Source organism: Leptonotus elevatus, chromosome 8 (genome assembly GCF_054856555.1).
Source record: "Leptonotus elevatus isolate MCC_2025b chromosome 8, RoL_Lele_1.0, whole genome shotgun sequence".
Taxonomy (NCBI): Eukaryota; Metazoa; Chordata; class Actinopteri; order Syngnathiformes; family Syngnathidae; genus Leptonotus; species Leptonotus elevatus.
Window position 1 is genome coordinate 9,277,256 of NC_141246.1, and position 17,030 is coordinate 9,294,285.

Genomic DNA, 17,030 nt, shown 5'->3' on the forward strand with positions numbered 1-17,030 from the left:
TTCATTGGAAAACGTATATTAACAACAACAACAACAACAACAACAACAACAACGAAACAAATACATTTAGGGTAGTTTTGTTTCCTCCCTTTTGAATTAGTGGAAGTGGAAGACAAACCCAAAAAGTTATTTACAATAATATGTTGAATGTGGAATAAAAGCAGCACAATCTTACCCATTTTTTGTATCCATTTTAGGGGGCGGCCATTTTGCCACTCACAGTTGACTGAAAATAACATCACAGTTGCTCAGGGCTCAGGTACCAATCATGCCTCATCAGTTTTCTGAGTTAGGTCATGTGACACTTGTAAGCTGAATCGTGATTGGTCATTACCTGTGCCAGTAACTGTGATGTGACGTAATTTTCAGTCAATAGCAGGTGGCAAAATGGCCGCCCCCAATCTAAACAACAACAAAAAAGCCACCTTTGGCTGATTTCTATGTTTTGTTGAGAAAATGTTATATTCGTGAATGTACATTTTTTAACTCAACAAAAGTATTCAAATTATTTTTGATTGAAACTGAAAATTATTTAAAGTATCTTAAATTTATAACGAACAAGAAATCTAAAAAAAAAAAAGTACTATGCATGCAGAAATATTTAACTCTTTCTTTCTTTCGTGATATATGTAAATTTGATTGACTGATAACTGTGTTATATGTTCATCTATGTTCAACAAATGTTAAAAAAATAAAATAAAAAAGGCCACTTCTTCAGATGTATAAAAACTGGTGCATTTTGCTGCTTTATTCATATTCCATAACCACAATAAAAAACAGAATACTGTGTTTAAACTAGTGGGGCTGCATAGAACATTTGTAATGAGGTTTTATATTAATTTTTTTTGACTTCACTTTTGAAATGTAGGTTACATATTTTGGCCACAAGAGATGTATTAAAACATTTAAGTATTTAAATATTTTTTAATATACCTGTACTATATATATATATATATATACTGCAACTGTTTTAATTTGCATATTGAGGGGTCCATTTTGGCCAAGCAAATGTGGTTCCTTCGGCTGCAGGAGGTACAGTATATCAACATTGGCATCGTTTACATTGCAGCAAGAAGTGACAAGTCAGAACAAAACCCGAGTTAGCCCTTGAGCATTGCCTTTTGAATAAGAAACGATTCAGTGGTTGAACAGGTTTGAAAGTGGGACCGTTGAGTTGTTCCTAAAGCAGATGTTCCCCTTTAACCATGACCTGCTCGTGTTATAGACCCAAGCGAGTTTCCTGTTTTATTTTGAGGAAACGGCCGGGTAAACGTTGGTCTGCAGTTCCTCTTTTGCTCATCTTTTAAAACGCTACGCTTCACAGGTGTTTTGTCTTCTCCGAGCGGGCCACCTTCACTCTTCGACATCTGCCTATTTTATGCGTAATGTAAGACGTCTTTACTTTTTCTTTTTTCTCTCTCGAGTACCCCGCTGTCAGATTGTGATTCGGTCTTCGCCCCTGGACTTGGTCAAAGCTCCTCAGCTGAGTAAAGAGGCTCTGAGGCGTTTGGAACAAGTTCAAGGTCCTGGGACAAATTCAGCAATCATTTGAAATGTAATCGGGGCGTTTGTATAACATGAATCGGAATATGTTTGTACATTAATTTTCTTCTTATTGCATGATTTAAAAAAAATAAGTAAAATGAGTCAAACGTGACATGGTGGGAGTAATTAACTCCTACTAGTAATAATTAAATGCATTAAATATCTCAGTGCCTCACTTCCTGTGCGAGAAACTCTCTTTTTGATGTTTAATGAGGCGTGCAAGCTAATTTCCCTTTTGATCACACAGCATGTGGAAAATAAGGACTGAATAGACAGCAGTTATCATAATGTTGCAATTCATACATTACAGCAGTGATTCTGAAAATGTAGCACAAGTAGCAACTGTTGGCTCTAGCGGCTCAGTTCAGGTGTATTCAAATTTTAAACACACCACATATGTATTTCGTCATTGTGAGGTGTTTGGTTTCAAATGTTATTTGGTATTTTATTGAACTTTTTAAGGTCTGTACTCGTGACAGTGACTAATAAAAAAACAAACAATAAAAAACATACTTGTTTATGGAACTCTAGTTCCATAAATGTGATCACATTGTTTCCCGTCTTGTATTTTTTTAATTATGTTTTATGTCATGTTTTTAAACCCCGTAAAGCACTTTGTGACTTGTGTCTGTGAAAAGTGCTATACCAACTAGACAAAGCGCAATTTCTACAGAAATTGCGTGGGAATGCTGAAAGCTGAATGCTAATAGCTAAATGCTTATGAAGAAAATAGAAAAATAAATTATATGAACATTACAAAGTATTACTTGTAGTTGAAATTGAATGATAAATGAAAAAACGAAAACTTGAAGTGCAATTTGGTGAAGGTGGGATTCGAACCCTCACCTCCTATTTACTGGCCAAAGGTCTGCTGTGGTAGCCTTTCCAATGAGCCACAGAAGACCTGCTGTTAACATTGTAGTGTTGTCAAATGTAACGGATGTATATCTTGCTGAATGTGAGTGAATATGTCATTGAAAATGAATGGAGATTTAGTGGGTTTATCATGTATAAAAATAAAAATAAAAAAAACGGGATGCTAAATTATTAGACAATGAATATTTCTGGAATCAATCAAATATTTTGCCGTACAGCTAGAGGAGCTGTTTATGGTCAAATAAATTCAATTCCAGGTTCTATTATTATCATCATCATCATCATAGTCATTTTACACACACACTTCAGATTCACTTCCACATATTTCAGACTCACTGCACACACACGCCAAATTGCACCAAGTTCCACTAATGTAAAAGCTTTTTCCCATTAGTACTGTAATTGTTCTAATCACAGTCCAAAACAATGCATGTCACCCCAAAAGAATGATTTTATTTTCCAGATGGTGAGAAGCCGCATGCGATACATTACGTCTGTGGTAAGAGCACAAAACAGTCGTCGTCAAATATTGTTCTCACTATTTGGCAGGGGACGCGTGCTTGGTGATGGAGTGTCATTTGTTGTGTGTTGCCTCAGTCGTCCACGGCGATGTTCCGGAACAGGTAGGCCATGGACTCGCCGTTGTGGATGCGGCGGATGGCCTCGGCCAGGACCATGCTCACGTCCACCGTCTTGATCTTCGGACACTGCAGCTTCTGCACCTCGTGGGGCACCGTGTTGGTCACCACCACCTAAGATGGGATGCAAAGCGACACACTTGGAGACTCTCAAGTGCTTGAATATGTCATCTTGCATCTTTTGCCCCCAAGCTAATTGTGGATTTCGGATCATGCTAGGAAGCGCTTAAAATGGTTGATGGATGATTATATGTCTCTGTATTTTTGAAGCAGATTAAAAAAAATAATAATTCTAGCACAGCAGGTTTTTGAGGTATTTTCCTTTTTTGTTTGTAAGTTTGACCTATAAAAGCTTGCACAAATGATTTTATCATACGTTGTACTTTATCGCTATGATGAAAAAAAAACATAACCCTCAATTCACAAATTTTACCAACATTTTTTACATACAATATTATTATCATACTACTATTAAAAGCTGATGTGCTGAGGAAAAAAACAAGGGCAGATTCACAATTAGTCATTTAGAAAAGCTGACTTGTATCTGATTTTAAAAATGTGTACATTTGTTGACCAGATAATTTGTCACTGACAGCCCGAGGTATTATTAATAATTCATGATCCTGTAAATGATTTCTCATGATAGTTAGGAAACAGATAAATACCAATACACACCATTTTGGACATTGTTTACGTTTTCAAATGATTACATATATGACATTCCAAGAAAATCACAATGTCCCATCATTGGTGAGCTATTTTTGGAACAGGCCCCCGGCCAAGTTGGTGACCAACATTTTATCTGTTGTATCTGTTTGCATATGTTATTGTGTTAAAAACACCTGCTTGAATGTTTACGATTAGTCTGTGCTAATTCAGTTAGCTCAACTATGGTGTTTCGCATAATGTTAGCATAAAGCTAGTTGACTTTTATTAGACTAACTTGAATATTTTCTAAGTCACTTTTATTGTAAATTTGAACTGGGAGTTTCAAATACCAGCTTGAAGCAAGCACGCTTTGCCTATTTTTTGTAAAACGCACAATTAAGTTCCTTTTTGTTTCCCCAAAATGATATTATATGATATATATATATATATATATGGTCTCTTTATACCCCCCGCCCGTCATGTGACTAACGGGAGTTGGCTGTTCTCCCTCAATGAATGCCGCGTCAGTTTGGAAATGAGCAAACATGAGGGTATAATTAAAGCTGTATGCGATGGCTATTAGCCACTAATTACAGCCATTTTGTCCTCATTTGCATACGTTTACATATGCAAATGAGGAAATCCGACTTTTACCTCATCAATGGCAGACTCCTCAATGAGTCTGGGTGCCTCGGCAGAGAGGAGGCCATGCGTGGCCATGATGTAGATCTTGTAGGCGCCTCGTTCCTTCAGGATCTCTGCGGCGGCGACAAACTCCTCAACGTCGTCGATTATGTCATCCTGAAACATATTTTTCACAAAATGTCTTGAAAAAAAAAGTCTTGATTTTACATGGATGAAATCAGAATGTAACAATATGTAATGGGGACATTTTTACAATTTGCAAATGTCATATCAGTGTTATGTTACACATTTAGGCTAACGCTAGCAGTGGCCATGCTAGTATGAAAATCGTATAAAGGTCTACGGTCTTACAACGATGATGGCGATTCTTCCCCCCACATCTCCGACAACAGTGATTGGTGGTTTCTCCTTGGCCATCATTACTAAAAAGACACAAAAACGCAAAGTTACACGGCAGAAATGACAAAACCTTCAAAGGGCAATCTTGAGCGGATTCCTCGAGGGAATGGAGATTTGATGAGAAGAATTTTGGTTGAAACCTGCAAAAGGCATGCAAGAGTTGATTAGCCTACCAGCTGACGCAGCATAATTAATTTGCACACACCCTTCGTCAACACCAACATTGAAATGATTATATGCTTAATGGGCTCCTTTATGAACCAGAGTCAATCATTACTTGGAATCAAATATTGCTGGGATTTGCCATGTTGCAAAAGGGAGCATTTCCAGCACTAACTTTAAATTTATGATTCAAATCAATGAAGGAACACCAAATAATCATCGACCCAAGCTAGAAGTTACTAGGGATGCAACGATAATGGCAATATCGTGATATCGCGATATTAAAACTGCCACAATATCGTCGTCGTCATGTCACGATATTAGAAGCAGCACATCTGTTAAAAAAAAGTCAGGTTGATTTCCATTTGTGCAGTTCTAGCACCCTCTGGTGGCTAGTTTTTTTTGGGTGCAGTTTAATTTTCACAAGGCATGTTTTGGCCCTTCTATGTTTAAAATCCACGCCAATTGTCAGATGAAGGGGAACATAATATGCTTGTGAACCCGAGTCCATATGTGGAAGAACTCAATATGCGTGTGCATTAGAAAGTAACTGCCTCAACATTAAATGTTATTAGAGATTGTAGGTGGTTTGTATGTGTTGCTGTTATGTACAAAAGGACAATATTATTTAGTATTAGCTTATTTTTTTACAATATTGTGACCTTTTTTTTTATTCCGCCAACCTCCCCACAATATCGTGATAATTATCATATTATGACCCTCATACCGTGATAATGTCGTATCGTGATGTTTGGATATCGTTACATCCCTAGTTAGGACCCTCCACACCTGACTTGCAGTGCATCCCCACACACGCAGTAGATAGGACCACCAACCAGGCACCTCCCCAGACTTACTATACCCTCACTTTGGGGGTGAGCAGTAGTGAAAGCCATTTATAGTAAACATAAAAAAAAGAAAAGCAAAATAAACTATTGAAATTCCTTCACTGTTCGCCTGATTTGGATGTAAATGCCTTCCAATTAAAGCTGAAAGTCACACTTTTTTGTTTCATTTCAAATGCATTGTGGTGGTGTTTAGAGCCCAAAACATAACAATTTGGACCTCCCCCCTCCAATTGTTACTAGCAATCTAGCTAAATTAACTCATTCACTCCCAGCTATTTTCATTGAAGCAATCCCCTTCACTCCTGGCTGTTTTACTGGATTTTGACAGATTTTGCCAAGCCAACAGAATATTGTGTTCTATTGCTATAAAAACTTGGAACCTACCAAAAGAAAGATTAGAGTCTCTTCTTTCATCAGGAAAAAGTATATTTCTATCAATTTCATCATTACTATTATTATTATTTAGAACTGTGGCTAAATGAGCTTTTTTCAACGTGGCCCTGGTTGATCTCTTTAGCTCTGCTGCCACCTGCTGGCCGTTTGTGTAATAACTGCCATTTCTTGAACCATTCTCTGCAGTTGAGAGGCTGCATCAAAGCCTTTGCATGCTCTAGCATTAAAAAAACACACACACATAAAAAATGCATAAATACTTCTTTGGGACACTTAAAACATTTAAAATAGACTGTATTTACACATTTTTGGGAGCAAATGAGTTAATAGACGGCGTTTCCGGCACCTCAGCCATTCCGCCCATTTTGGTCCAAAGAAATTAAATGTATCAGACATAAAACCAAACCAAACACTTTTTACGTCTAAAAGGTAAGAAAGCAAGAAAACAAAATCAACAAAATTCCATTCCATGCAGGGAAGCGCCCCAAAATAAACGGGAGGGAGAAAATGGAGTCATTCATTCACTGGGCTCATACTTGGAAGTTCAATCCCAGGGAACGGTGCCCAAGGTCTACTCCTGCCTGTGTTGGTGAAAAGCACTTATGAACAACATGTTAAATAGGGCACAGCAGGATGGGGGGGGGAAAAAATCTAACAAACATAAATAGGTCAAACAAGGATAAAGATTTATCTTTTCACCCGGTAATATTTGGGCCTATCAAAGCTATCATTGTCATCCATCCATTGAATCCATCCATTTTCCACAGCACTATTTTCTGTGTGTTAGATCCAGAGTCTGTTGGTTCTGGGTCCGTTAAATCAAGGTTCCACAGTATTTCAGATTCTATAAACAGGGTTTCTGCACATAGCATCACATCAAATGAAATGCTTTTCAATGCAACGTAAAACGGATTTAATGCCCATGTCATACTGTATATACGTGCACAAATATACATATTATGCACAGGTTAATAATTAGGGTTGTCAGTCGATTACAATTTTTAATCATAATAATTCGTGATTATCAAATTAATCGCATGTTATATCTATTCTAACTGTACGAGAAAATTGTTTTTAAACATTTTTCAAACTCGTGTTAAAAGTAGTTGTATCACTTACTTCATTGATAAAGTAATTTTATAGCAAGTAATTCCTGAAGTTACAGTTACCAGTTACAGTTAAAAGGAGCGCGAAACGGTCATAGATTTGTGTAGACATTTGTGACAGGAACAGTACATTTTGCTTTTCAAATTCCGAGCATGAAGCAACTCGTGACTCCTGGCCATTTTGTGCATTCATTGTTGTAAATTCCAAATAGTCACCAGTCCCCACAAATACATATATTTTCATTTAATCATATTTATTATTACCAAGTTGCGTTATAGTGACTTCTTTGAACATTGTATGCAAAATAAAGCATGAACAAGAATTGTATTTACATATTTAGTGCCTCTTGACATACTAAATTTAACGCTTTTTAATGCCATTTCAAAGCTTAATTTGAGCAAATTCAATTTAATGACTTTTGATGACACATTAAAATGAATGCAATTGTGGGTAGAGCAACTTTTTGCCTTCTTCTAACATAACATTTAAATATCAATGGTAAAGTGGGCATACATTGCCCACATCATGCTCTTGAGTTACAATACGCCGTCAAACACAGAACTTTCCTCCGGTACATGTGAATGGACAGTCTTACAAGGCAACTCCAGGCCGGTGTGTCCCGCGCTGGAGCGAGTGGGCGGGGGCGAGTACAGCCCGTCACTCATGTTGGACTCGAGACTAGGAGCGGTGCCGTGCAGGACGGCCAAACCGAGTCGAAGTCTCTCGGCGTATGACTGAGCCCTGAGACACACAAGCGGCAAAAAAACTGACAAACAAGCAGACGTATGTACAAACACAAAATAACCCAAACAAACAGAGAGAGAGAAAGAGCGATGTTTTCACAGAGAACGCCAAATATCCGCAATGACAGCAAAAGAAAAATATGTAAAGATGAAGTATGCAAAAAGTGAATGATACGATAATTGCAAATTGTCTTGTTACCTCTTGGCAGCCGACGGGGATTTTGCAACAATGATGGCATTCCGGTAGTCTGGGATCTGAGAGGTGTGGGAATAGACCAGAAAGATAGTTATTACACTATATTGCATCATAGAAAAGCAATAAGAGTCCTTGGAGTGTGTGAAGTTAATAAAAATGATAGAAAATAATATTTTTTTCTATAGAGTGCCTTTGGAAAGTGTTGTACAGATCTAACCAAAAGAGGGCATAATTTGATAGAATGGTGGTGGGTATACTGTAATAACAAAAGCAGTGGGCTAAGGACAGAGCCCTGTGGGACCCCATGTTCAACTGGGCACGAATGAGAAAACCCATAATTATTTAAAAAAATAAACACAGTGTGATTTCCTGGACAGATAAGATCCAAACCAATTTAGCACCAGTTCTTGAGCCTATCCAATGGTATATAGCAGCAGTAAGATCCAATAATAAAATAGAAAAGTTGGGGTGGGAGTTGCGATATTATATTAACATATTACAGTGATTACATGATTATTTATTTACATTACAGTATTATGAAGAAAATCGGCAACAATACAGCCCAGTTTCTACGTAAAAATGGAAGGGGGAAAGCATGTTGAAAAACAGTATACAAACAAAGTAGGGCTTAAGCATTTTGAAAAATACTCGAATTGTGATTTATTTTTTTGCTTAACAGTGACAAGACAGTTTATTTATCTACTTTAAATTAGAGTTGTGAACTTACTAAACAATTCTTAAGTGTTCACTACGACAACTTCACAAAATTCTACCAAACAATAACCTCTTGACCGTGAAGTAGGCATGCTAACGACTACTCTACCGTCCTGCTAAAAATGTTGCTAATGTAGCGTCACCTCTTCTTGGATGTACTGGATGAGGAAGGGGGAAGCTCTCAAGTTGTCAACGGGGAAGCTGAAGAAACCCTGGATTTCCTTCTGATGAAGGTCCATGGTGATGATGTGAGTCAGTCCTGGAACGTCAACAGGAAATACAAATAAGAAAAATGTAAAGTTCAGTGACAGGTATTAATTGAGAAATAATTGTATTTATTGTGGGTTTTAGTTTGCTGTGATGTAAAACTGCACTGCTCCACACTGAGGACTGCTTTTCATTACGTGGTTACCTTAAACACCTTACAAGTGTCCCACAAAAAGTGGCACACTTATTGACGCGCACGTACCGGCTTTAGCCAACATGGTGGCGAGTAGTTTGCAGACGATGGAGCCCCTCTTCCTCATCTTGCACTGCTTGCTGTAAGGGAAGTAAGGGATAACCCCGATGATGTTCTTGGCGCAGGACGTTTTCAGGGCATACGCCATGATCAGCAGCTCCATGATGGCCGTGTTGACATCTCTGCAAAACAACACATACAGCTGTGGTCAAAACCAAGAAACACAAACGTGTAGTGGATAGAAAAATATTACACAACCCTGTACAAAATGTTTGGTCTTTTAGACGCGACAAAGTATGGCCAATTAAGCCGACCTCACAAACTGACACAAAATGTTTGCCCCGAGGCTTCGTCGGCAGCATGTACGTCATTCACACATTTCTAGGCTCTTTAAATGTACAGTTCCACTATTCTAAACCAGCCATGACCTTTTCGGTATATTAGCACTCTCTATTGGTGGAAAGATGGTATTGCAATCAGATAAAGTCAGTTTGCAAGGATCCTTGTCCAATGTCAGTGCTGCTTGGCTACATGTTAACAATTATAACCAAACCTACCATCACTAGTTAGAACGTACTGTTACCGCTTATACTATAGTGGAAGGTGATTGTAGATAAGCTGGAAATGGAAACTATTTTGTGTTAAAATGTAAGACAGTAGCTTAGCATAACTTGCTACCACATCCGTTTCCTTGAGTACTTGATAAAAAAGTCAACAGGATAACCAATTCTAAAAAATATTCAACATTAACAGCACTAAATCATGCCATTGATTTAAAAAACAAACAAACATATTTTGTCATAATGTGGTAAGCTGGTAGCTCAAGAGTTTTGGAGTTACATAATCATGTTATGGGAGCTTCTGAACAATGCTTCTTCAAAATATGTATTTGTGTGATTACAGTACAGAAACATAACATTTGTTTTGTTATCTTTTTACGAGAAAGAAGTGGCTCACACTCCGCCCAATGGTAGGTAAAATGTCACACATCCAGTACGGCCTTTTTGATATGCCAGCACTGGAATGTCGCCATTCGAAACAAAATATAAAAGATAAACACACAACAGGATGTTAGCGAAGCTGATAAGCTTAATCAGCATTGAGTCATAGCCTTGGTAGATTTTAAACAATAGTCATCAGAGTAAAAGAATGTGATAGCTTTCAAAGATAGCTCTCTAAGAACGAGATGCAGTTGGCTGATATTTGTGAAATGTCCGTTCTTACAAATGACACGTTTGTTGTCATCAAGATGATCGACCAGTTACGCAACTGTCAAGAAGCCAAGGTCATTCCTGTCTTTAACGCATGGCTAATCAATTTTCCAAAAGTCCTCTTTCTTCTAAGAACTCTTCCTAGGGATTAGGAACACATCTCACCTGGGAATTGTCTGAATGATGAAGATGTCTTGTCCGCGCACAGACTCCTTCACATCCACTCTGGTCTCTGTGCACAGTCAACGTCAAAGCGGGTTCAAGTGACAAAAAATGGCGGTTCATAATGGAAGTGGCAAGTGAGCGGCTGCAGAAATCGTTGTCGCCTTACCTGCATTTGCCTCTTGGTACACCACCGACTTGCCCAACTCTACACCCAAGCGTCTAGGAGGGGGGAAAAAAAAGTACAACAGGGTCATCGTCGGGATCATTTAGCCGCTTCTACACAGACTGTAAAAGTTCTGGATCTGATGCACAAAATTTCTATGTAAAATCCGCATGCCAACACACATACTGTACCTACTTTTTTTTTTTTATAACTATGATCTCTGTCCTTGGATGTTGTTGAGATTGTCCCCATTTGACTTTGCAATTCTCTCATTTCTTACATAAGACATAATTTAAAGGCCCACCACACAGTTCTGAATATGAAAATGTAACCGGTTTGAATGGGCTACTTTCCAGTTTAAGCATCCAGCACAGTGAGTTTGTCATTTGAGGGTTCATCTGAGTTCTTTTCAAATGACACACAGACATGCTTTAGGCACACAACATTCTGAGCAAGCCTCAACTTCATGGAGCGCTTGGAGTTATGTCATAAAAACATGCTGCTAATTAAGAGAGGCAACCGTCATGTAAGAAAGTCTTGGCAATGCTTGGCACATAACTGGTAACCTCGCCCAGTTCACCTCACTCAACTGCAGTATTTGATGCAAGTGCAAGGAAGGAAGACTTTTTCCTGTCCTGGCATGGCCATAAAAATTTAACTCTATCACTTTATAATCATGCGATCACATTTTTGGTTGTTGTTTTTCTTTTTACATACAGCGAGAAATTGAATCCTGGCCAAATACGGAAATCCTCGGGCAATTGACTGTTTGGCTAGCTGTGATATTAAAGATCTTCTGCATGATTCCAGTCTGGCAAGAAGTTTTGACTCCGGTCCATAACTCTCAAACTGTACACCTTTCCCACCGAGGGGCAAGGGCAGGAATTCAGTAGGGAAGAACAAATTGAAATCCAAACATTAGATGGCAAATACTTTAAATATTTTTAATATTTTTCTTCAAAAATAATGATAAATACACTTTCGTAGTGATTCTCAAATGGTGGGTCAGGATCCAAAAGTTGCAGACTGCCAGGAAAGTCCAGTAGTAGCAGTGGTATACTCCTTGCCCATGTACAATTAAGAGCAGGGATCAGCCACTTAGTTTGGCCGAGGGCCAATTTCCCCCACGAAGAATTTATCGTAGGCCGAAAGGGCAATTTCATCATGCAAATCCTGCCTTGATGACACTGCACTTTGCCCTTCTAAATGCCGTGGGCTTAAGACAGTAGCCTACGTACTTCTCCACCAGAGAAGATGGGCGGGTTCTTGCAGGACCAAATTAGGTCAAGAAAATGTTGTCTTTCAGGTACAGTAAAAGAAGAAGCAGATTATGCTCACCGAATGTAAACACAACTCTATCTGCCAAGTTTGCTTAGAGACGCCATCAGTCATGAAAACTTTCAAGGTAAGACATGCAGGACAAATAAAGAGTAAAAAAAATAAAATCTGAGAGAAGTGTTTTTGGTGAAAACATGCACAAAATGAGTTGTTGGTTTTAATGCTGTTTTATTTTATTTATTTTCTTTCTGTGTCCAGCGGTTTGTTTGTTTTTTTACCATATTTGAATGTGATTTTTTAAGACAACCCTTTGTTATGTTATTACGCAGTTAGGCAGTTTTTTTTGTCTTCTTCAAAGCCTTTGCAATTGAGGAGTGTGCACTATAAATTTGCATTTAAATTAAAGGCATTCTTCTGCACATATATATATGTAATAAAATACTGACATATGCACATATTTATTATTATTTAAATTTTACATTTTTTTCCCCCCATACATCTGCTCACATTCACAATTTAGAGTTTTCAATGAACCTGACATCCATGTCTTTGGAAAGTGAGAAGGAAGCCGGAGTACCCAGAGAAAAACAATGTCAGAGTCAAACACCACACATCCAATCTGTAGGCAGACAAGTTTACCACTAGTCCACCGTGCTGTCTAAACTGAGGCAGAAATTAAACTTTGGTAGGAACATTTAGCACGTTATTTGGATGTGCACTAGACATCGCGTCCAATCTGAGCACAAACACTTACCTAATGGGACACTAATACCATACCTTGAAAGAAACGGTCTGTATTTTATTAATTTTTTTAAAACGCAACAATTTACGCAAAACTAAAATGTAATTGAAACATTGCTCTTCGTTACATTCACGTCATCATTTTTTCTGTTCAAATATGTTAAGTTATGGCACCATGGACTTTTGTTTTGGGTGTCACGAGCTACTTCCTTGCAAATTGCGCATGCGTACTTGTGTCCAGTGACTTGAGGCCGGAGGCCGGACTCCGGAGGGGGGGAAAAAAACAGCAGCCTCGTGCCAACTGCGTGCGTCTCCGTGCCAAGTCAACAACCAAGCTAGCAAAACGTGTAAGCAACAATGGAATGGGATTGTGGTGTACTTACTCAGTAATCTTCTTGGCCAGCTCGGTGCAGGCGGTGCTGGAGTTGGCGGAGAAAACTCGGTATCCACTTCTTGACACGTTCATTTTTGTGAAACCATACGAGAGCTTGGGCGTTTGAGAGCGTTTGACCAGAGACCTGTGACCGCCGAAACGCCTTACTGGCATGTTGTTTTTACACACCAAAGGCTTCACTTTCTTCTCCCTTTATTGGCCTTTGAAAAATATTAGAACAACAACGATCCTGTCCAAAGTTGTGTCAAAAATTGAAACACAACACAAGGCGAAACTATGCGAACTTTTCACGACTTCCACACTTAAAAGTAAAAGCAACCATACATACTTAAGTTTTCTTTCTGTGCGAGTGAGCCACTAAAGCGATGTTTGAACACACTGAATTTTACCACACACCGTAAAGTTTGTGTATAAAGTGTATCAACTAGATTCGAATGATGTACAACTTTCGCAGCACCGACTGGATAAATGATTTGCGGGGTGGGGACACATTCCTCCGAGCCAATCAGAGGCCAAATAGAGCCGAGGGGGCGTGTAAGAAACGTTACCGACCAATCCGTGTGTTAATTACAAGTGGCGTCATCTTAAAGGGCGACCAACTCATAACGGCAAAGGTATGCTTTCAGGGGTTTTTTCCTGAGTAATTCCAGTAATGCAATGTTTACATTTTAACTTTCGGTTTTATTTCAATAGGTCCTGGTTTTACTTAAGATTATTTTAAAACACAACTCTATCAGAGCAGTAAAAACTAAATAAAATGTACGGTTAAATGAAAGCAATCAGCAAATACGACAGCAATCAACAAATACGACAGCAATCAACAAATACGACAGCAATTCCTCAGTTAACGACCCATTTATGGTTTCACTTTCGAGAGTTTATAAATGTGTGACCTCGATGTGCTTTAAATCGACTTTTACCATAACTATGGATTAATTATTTCCCTTACAAATCCGTCATTGGAATGGAACTCCATCGTAAACCAATGACCTCGGGAATATGTAGGCCAGGTACAGTACAAAAATACACGTAGCAGAAATGTATTGGTAAAACAGCTGCCCCCCCCCATCCCAAATCATTCACACAGTTTGTACATGAAACAAAAATGGAGTAATTACAACTTAACAAACAACAACAATATGTGCAAATATTCTGTGAGAACGCAATTCCATCATAAATCGATGACCCCTACAAAGTCTGTAGGGCACAGTACACAAATACCAAAATAAAATTGGGTAAACAATAGCACATTTTCCCCGACATTCTTCCCACAGTATATCTAAAAGAAATTGAGTCATTACAATTTACAGTATTTCAACTCCTGTCGAACTGTACAGATATTTTCTATAAAATAAATTCTGCACATTAATAAACATCTTGAAAATGCAAACGTGCGTCTTAAAAGTTTCTCAAACAGTAAAATATCCCTCAATAAAAGAAAACTGGAGAAAGTATCAGTTTCAGTTTTTGAGCAGCTTCTCTTTGATCAAGTTCAAGATGACCTGCCTCTCTTGGCTCTCCAGTTCAAATCTTCCTTCGTGTTCCTTTCTTTCTCTGATACTCAAGAGGGTCACAGGCATGCTGGAGCCTATCCCAGCTGTCTTCAAGCAGTAAACAGGTTACACCATGAACTAGTCGCCAGCCAATCAGAGGGCAGACATAGACAAACATCCACTCACAATCACAATTTAGACTCTTCAATTAACCTGCACATTTTTGGGAATGTGGGTGGAAACCAAAGTACCCGGAGAAAACCCACACAGGTATTGGGAGAACATGCAAACTCCAACCAGGAAGACCGGAGCCTCGAATAGAACTCATGACTTCTGAATTGGGAGGCGGATGTGCTAACCAGTCAGCCACCGTGTCACCCAACATACACGCATACAAAACAATAACAAGAAAAATAATAGTGATAAAAATGGCTTAATTGTCCATCATATTATGCTCATAACCATTGTCTTTGCTAAAGTGTAATTTTTGATGCAGCTCTCCTATTGGTTCTTAACTAGAGAGCACAGGTGTATCTAATGTAGCTGGTGGCGATTCAATGAAAAAATACTTAGTTGTCATACTTAAATATATCCTAAATATCAAATAAACAAGCCCCTGGGTCTGTAGTCAGATGCGCTCTCTTTCTGATTTGTTGCTATTTTTGTGAGCAAAGACACATTTTCATGACGTTGTTGCATAAACAGCGAAATGGAGATAAGCAGCCTGGCAACGTGCTGCATTGCAATAAGATGATTATTTGCTCTTGTATCCGTGGAGCACAGTTACTTTAAGTTAAGGGACGAAATTATCACCATGGATATGCAGATGCATTAAAATGCTAACAGTGTTAGTGACACGACAATATTTGATTGACAAAAAAATTAATGTATTCACTTTCCATATCCACTCGTCAGCTTTGCCTTTTCTTGACTGTGTCACAATTGAAGTCCTAAAAATAATGCAATAAAAGAAGTACCACGAAGTGATGGTCTCCATAGGAACCAAGCACTTCTCACTGACGACCTTGACAAGCAAGCCAAGGTGAACACGCGCATGCTTTTCATGTTGGTGCTATGGAGTATTGCAAGTTTGGAATGTCAGCTCGGCTCAAAATATCAGCCAAGCGATGGCGTGTACCTCGAATTATGCTTCAAGTTCTCATTCAGTCATCCAATTCCCCTCCCTAAGCCCTAAGCTTATATAAGGTAAAATGAACCTGAACAAAAGATTCATGGATTTAGTAAAGCTAAGTTAGCTCAGGAAGAAGTATACTAAATGTGAACAAAATCATGACAACATATGATGATGCATGCGCAACAAATTTTTTTGTGCCACACATTACTTTTACATGTGCTGAGTTTGTTGCCCTCACAAATGCACGATGTCTCATTGTAAAGGTATGAAGGGGTGTATGCGGTTGCTATGGAGACTATTCTTCTCGGCAACACAGATGTGCTTGGGCCTTTGATTGGTCACATGACGTGTGGCCACTGGAGAACCTTAGGAATCAACCAGCCGTAAAATTCAGACGATAGAGAGAAATCTTAAATCATTAAAAAAAAACAGCCAATTTTTGAATATTTTAAAAGAGCTAATATCAGACAACAGATTAATCAATCGGGCGTTATTTGTTACCATGACGACCAGGGTAGGAGTCTGGGTTTTGCGATTGGGGCAGCTTCGACTTGCATAAACCGAGCAGGGAAAAAGTAAGCACCTGTCAAAGACAATAAAATATTTTCACTCATGGAGGCAACACTTCATACATTACCCATATGTGGTTTATTGACACATCACTAAACATAAGCACCAACTCCTACCGCCACAGTCAACAACTTATTCCGGAATTGTTGTTCGCTCATGCTAATCTGTCCTACTAACAAAATTAAATGCAGCTCTGCTTACTTTTTGGCTCTAACATGACGACAGGGACCTCACAATGTGGGGATGTTCGTTCGGGAACTGTTGCTTGAAAGTGGCTCTGGAACTTCACCCTACCTAGTTTTAAAGTCATGAACGTTATTGTGTAAATGTATTGGGGGGGGGGGGTTATAACAGCTTGCTCACATTTAAGAAATAAGCAGATAACAAAATAGTATGCGGTTAAGTTCACATTTGATGGCTGAACAACTATTCCAGACACCAAATTAAAGTTTTTTTTCAAGCTTTTAGTTTGCCAAGCCAAAAGTTACCAGCGAGCTTTAGATGCG

At 38.6% G+C, this 17,030-nt stretch overlaps 1 protein-coding gene and 1 long non-coding RNA gene across 3 annotated transcripts; one reads left to right on the plus strand and one right to left on the minus strand.

Annotated features, from left to right (window-relative positions):
- Positions 1-1,271: 1,271 nt before the first annotated feature.
- LOC147169647 (uncharacterized) lies at positions 1,272-3,354 on the plus strand. The gene is made up of 3 exons (XR_015095839.1): positions 1,272-1,387; positions 2,885-2,920; positions 3,019-3,354. It is a non-coding gene; the product is annotated as an uncharacterized LOC147169647 (long non-coding RNA).
- LOC147169648 (phosphoribosyl pyrophosphate synthase-associated protein 1-like) lies at positions 2,855-13,797 on the minus strand. Of its 2 annotated transcripts, XM_086083336.1 has the most exons (11): positions 13,316-13,797; positions 10,917-10,969; positions 10,751-10,817; positions 9,384-9,556; positions 9,058-9,173; positions 8,204-8,259; positions 7,857-8,002; positions 6,691-6,735; positions 4,704-4,774; positions 4,362-4,508; positions 2,855-3,173 (listed from the first exon to the last, which is right to left on the minus strand). In XM_086083336.1, the coding sequence occupies exons 1-11, from the start codon at positions 13,477-13,479 to the stop codon at positions 3,015-3,017; spliced, it is 1,197 nt and encodes a 398-aa protein (XP_085939462.1). In that variant the 5' UTR covers positions 13,480-13,797; the 3' UTR covers positions 2,855-3,014. The 2 variants fall into 2 exon arrangements, with proteins under 2 accessions (XP_085939462.1, XP_085939463.1); XM_086083337.1 differs by lacking the exon at positions 6,691-6,735.
- Positions 13,798-17,030: the final 3,233 nt, after the last annotated feature.